The sequence below is a fragment of the Aplysia californica genome, unplaced genomic scaffold (genome assembly GCF_000002075.1).
Source record: "Aplysia californica isolate F4 #8 unplaced genomic scaffold, AplCal3.0 scaffold00312, whole genome shotgun sequence".
Taxonomy (NCBI): domain Eukaryota; kingdom Metazoa; phylum Mollusca; class Gastropoda; order Aplysiida; family Aplysiidae; genus Aplysia; species Aplysia californica.
The window spans coordinates 24,335-29,496 of record NW_004797582.1 but is presented as its reverse complement, the minus strand read 5'-3'; the positions used below and the strand labels follow the sequence as shown (position 1 = coordinate 29,496).

The 5,162-nt window shown below is 38.4% G+C and overlaps 1 protein-coding gene across 2 annotated transcripts in view; it reads left to right on the top strand.

The window, feature by feature from the left end:
- LOC101857421 (acylglycerol kinase, mitochondrial) overlaps positions 1-2,214 on the top strand; it is a gene marked incomplete at its 5' end in the record, with an annotated part of 9,875 nt that extends 7,661 nt beyond the window's left edge. For both annotated transcript variants that reach the window (XM_013084709.2, XM_013084710.2), the window contains 2 exon segments: positions 299-395; positions 1,897-2,214. In XM_013084709.2, coding sequence (XP_012940163.1) covers positions 299-395; positions 1,897-2,010 — 211 coding nt within the window.
- Positions 2,215-5,162: the final 2,948 nt, after the last annotated feature.

Here is a 5,162-nt window from a genome sequence, read left to right as displayed (position 1 = left end):
GGGTGGGGGAGGATTTCATTTGTCTTTTCCTATGTTTCTTTGACTCAATAGCAGAATGGATAACAATGAGTTTCTCATATTATCGACAAACCGTTCAAATGCTCTTAGCCTATAAATCTAAAAATTTCTTGAGAGAGAAAAACACTTTCATTCTAATCTTTAAACTTTTGGATCTACTTTATGTATTTTTTCTTGTTGTTCTAAACATTTGAATTTTGACAAAACATTTCTTGAGAACATACTACTGACACCAATTAATTTTCGTTATTCACCCTCTTTGTTCCTGTTGGTCCTGCAGGTCGCGCAGGATGAAAGAGAGAGGGTTCAGCATGGGCTCCCCAGATGACCAGCGCTTATTGGCGAAGAAAATTCATATTGAGCCAAAGGAGGAGGAGGTAAAATACGATGTTTACTTACAGTTTTGTCACGGGTGGTTGGAGGGTACCACTGGAAAATTTTAAGAACTTCTTTTACTTTTCCCCTGTTGTTTCTGTCTGTCTGTCCTACTTTTTCCCAGTGCTATATGGTCATTATTATGTTGCTGTGTTTCTTCTTAGCTAAGCAAAGCATTTTTGTCTTGCTCACAAAGTCCTTAAGTTCCTTGTCTTCAGTTGTCTCTACTCTTAATATAGAGTGCGTATATGATCGGTCACTCCCTAAAAACAGTGTCCTCAACTATCTAAGTGCGTTGGTATAGAAGTCTGAACAGGCTCTGATAAAGATGCTTTGTTAAAAGTGTCTTAAAGGGAGGGGTTGTTTCAGAACAATCTTTGCTTGACTTATTTGTACACCTATCGCTCTTGAAAAAAACGCAATGTATGTGATTTTTTAATTAGAAGATGGCATCGGCCCTGTTTAGTACATCCCACCTACTCTGCCGTGAGCTGAAAAAAACCGCCTTTTTTCATTTATGACACCAAATTTTTTTAATTTGCTGAATCAAAAGCCTGATCAGTCAACCTACTAATGTGAAAAATAAATCAGAGTGAAACTGTAACTAGTTATTGAATGAATTAGAATTCAAATTTCGGAAGAACGCCTTTTTAAAGTGGTTATGCTGTCAAAAAGTCTCTTTATCTCGAAACTGCTGTGAACAAAATTCAAAGGTGGTTTATCAGCTTATGGCAGTACTAGTCGGTCCTATTGGAGGTAAATGATGAGTCAAAGGTCCCACCTCTTATGAACTGGCTAAGTTGAAAGGAGCATCAGACTAGACTCTAAGCCTGCCATACATTTGCAATTCCTTACTCGTTTCTTATTGTGAAATGGAACAAGTTATAGTGCTTATGAAATGGGCTTTACCATGATTCAGAGCCTATGTTGTAAGGATATGACGTGATGCTGATGACAGATGGGTGCTCTAGTGTGGTCTGCTCTCTCTACTCCTTTTCTATTTATGCTCTTGAATGTTTCTGCCTCGTAACGTCTGAATAACGGGACAGGGACAGCAAAAAGGCCGTACAACATTAGCTCTCAGTCTACTTTGAAATTAAAATGTTTTAAATGAAGAGGAAGGTTAATGAAAAGATGGATTGAAGTGTGTCAGAGGAACATTAGACAAAAACAATAGAACCGTGTGAGAGGAAATACAGCGAACAAGAGAAAGGTGTTTGCTTCTCACTTCAATACCCTAAGGTAACAGAGACTGGAGAAAGTTAAAGTAAGTGAGTATTGATTTGCTGTACTGTGTGCAGGCTGTTGGCGGGGTGGTGCGATGATGTCTGCTCCTTCTTTCCTATCAAACATCTATCGTCCTGATCGCTGCTCTTTTTCTTTTGTGTTTGTTACTCCCTTGTAACACCTCTAATCTTTGACACTTTTATGACCTATTTGTGTTGCTAGTGCCACTTGCCATAACATGCTTACTAAAACAAAAAGTGCTGTCTGTCCTTGCAGGAGAGATGGTTCAACATTGACGGAGAAGCCTTTGAAGCCATGCCCGTGGACATCACGCTCCTGAGAAACAAACTCAACTTCTTCTGCCCACAACCCCAGCCCGCCACTAGCTGACAGAGTCCTCACGCTGTCCCGATCTTCAAGTAGTAGGATATTTATTATTGCAAATATCTCTGACAGGCTGTCATTGTGATCTGAGTTTGTCAACATTTTTATTGCGCACACTTTTCATTTGGTTATGAGTGTGGGTGAAAGTGGTATTCGTTGGTTGATGTTTGTGATGTGTATGCAGAATAAAATGGCTGTCAAAAATCAGAATTGAGTTTCTTATTTTCTAAAAAATTCCTTTATGTTGTTGAGTGTCTTAGCATTGATGCTATATGTCAGAAGTTATTTTATTGTTCAAGAAGATGCCAGCTCACGAAATGATAATAATAATAATAACTTCATTTACTTTTAATTTAAGCATACTCTAAGCACTTTACAACAAATACCAATCATTTATCTTTAGTTTAGACACAAAGCCCACTTTTCTTGAAATACCCAAATGGTCATGCCTTTTGTTTCCATTTGTAGTGTAAAGGTGTGCCATGATCTCAGTTGTTACATGTATAATGTATTGTGTCGGACTGCAATGCTGACGACTGTCGTTCGAATCCTTGATAAATGTTTTTTGTTTTTTTTGTTTAAGGAGCTTCCATAGCCCTTTTGGCTCACTAGAGACTCAAATGGAAAATCCTACCTTTTGAATGACAGTGCTGTGTTGGGAGGGGCATTTAATTCATGTGGCATTGATATGAAACACTACCCGTATCTGTGAAGTAGTGGTCAGGCACGCTGCTGTTGCACACAGGAGAACTGAGTTTGATTTCCGAGTGGGGAGAATTTTTATCAAATATTAATATCTCTGTCTTTTTGCTGGGATGTTGAATCTCTCTCAGCTGAAGTTGGCCCTGACAGGCAGGATCGAATTTAAAATGATATATTATGAAGCGCTCTGAGCTTATACTTATATGGCATAGAGTATCATAGAGTGCTATATTTAAATGTGCAATTTATTATTATTCCTTAACATTGGTTACAATGGTAGACTAGCTGAGTGGGTGGTTGGCGGGTGCTCTGGTGTGGTTTGCTTCTTCTTTCCTATCAAACATCTATCGTCCTTATCTCCCCTTCTTCTTTTTTTTGTTTGTTACTCTCTTGTAAGACCTCTAATCTTCTGGCGCTCATATGACCTTATGCAGTTGCGAGCGCCGTAAAACCTCTACTAAAACTAAACTAAGACTAGCAGACTAAGGACCCTTTTATACAAGTGGCCAGCTTTGGCTAATGGCCTGTCTATGGCTGATAAAATAAAATAATTTAAAAAACCAACAAACAACATGCGCGTCAGTTTTCCCATTTTGAGTGCATTTCATCTATTTTATGTGTTGTGACATAAGCTTTTTAAAGACAGCTCAAAAGTGAACATGGGACAATCAATGATCAATATAAAGAAAAAAAGATAGTGAAAACAAACAGAGTACATGTACATGTAATACTGTATAATCCAGGCATATTTATCATGCAACTTCCTAAAATTGAGGAGGCTATGAGGGTTAGAGTTAGAGCGCAGCTCTGTGAAGACCATAACGTAAAATATTGTTGCTAATGCAGAATCTGTCATTATACTGTCCCCGTGGTTTTATACACCCCGCATAATTTAGCAAAATTTAATAAGTTTTTTGCTCAATTTTTAATTATTTTCCTTTATCATTCTTTGTTAAAATTAACAGAATTGCATAATTTCACATTTTCTGGCTCAGTTTGCATAATTTCAGAATTTTTCTTGCATAAAACGACGGGGACAGATAAGAGAAGGTGTCAGTCAGTATGATGAGCACTTTCAGGAGATGACTAATATCGCATGGAAAAGGAAAAGTATAAGAAATCTTCATGGAAATAGATCTGCCTCTTCAATTAATGTCGTTTTGGTCTAGGCCTTTGGGATATTTAGTGAATGTGTCACATCGCGGTGAAATCAGGCGCTCGACAATTTTAAGGCATTTGGAGTTATTAGTATAATCTTAAAGTGTATTTATTTATCTTGCTTTTGATGAAAAAATTACCCTGTTATTTTCAATAAAAGTCGAGATGTTTTGGACTGAAGGAGGTGGGGATCACCTGGTTTCAGATTTCAGAGGTAAAATTAGTCAGAAAATGGCTGCCAAAGTTTGGTGAGTTTCAAAGCTTGAAAATCCTTGAAAACTGAAATTTTACATATTCTGTACATTTAATCAATGTTTTTCAGTAAAATCCACACCGCCATGTTGCTGTAATGGACATAAAAGGTGTTGATCCTGAAAATTTTAAAAATTATAAAAATTACCACACGTGGAAAAAAAAGCCTATTTCTCCGAATTCAATATTTTGACGAACGCATGATTTCACCACGATGCCTCACAAATACATGTTTAAATTCATAGCTGCCACTTTCCCGCTAAATAGCGGAAACTCCGCTTCATCTGGATTTCCCCACCATTTTCCTCCTTCCTCCGCTGGACCGCTCTCGCTCGCAAATCGCGATACTTTTTTTTTTTTTTTACACGCGGAAAACACCGAACCGGGCGAGAGACGAAAACGCGGCTTGCGCATGTCCCCGCCCGTAGCTTTGTAGGCTATTTGTACTTACTTCTGTTTTTCTGTGCCAAGACCAAGCGCTAGTTTCACGTTGTCTGTGCAGCAACACACACAGTGTCGATCGAGCATCAGGACGTTGGCGCGCCGAGTTGTCATTGAAAACGGCGGAAATTCGAGAGAAATTGAGGCAACATGAAAAATTTAAATGGAGCTGAAATGAGAAAGAAGCAGCCGGTGTGCGACTTGAAAAGTTCATTAGAAAATTGCTGCACTTTGCGTTTGGTGCGATAAAGTGATAAAGAAATTGCGGCACTCCTGTACAATTACGGTCCCGTTTGTTTACATGACGGCTATTGTGACTGTGAAAGTGAATCTAAATCTAGATCTAGATAGCCTTGATAATCTATCTCTAGATTTAGTCTAGATCTACACATATTTAGATTTATAGATTCTAGATCTAGATTAGATAGCCTAGGCTATAATTTTAATTCAGTTTAGATCTATAAAGAAACTCACTACAGGGCCGCTAGATCTAAGAGCAAACGGGACCACAATTGTACAGAAATGCTACTGCTACTCCTTGGCTCCTCCTTACTGCTGTCTTTCTGCCACACCCCTGATCTTCTGGTAGGAAAGATCTACACCTA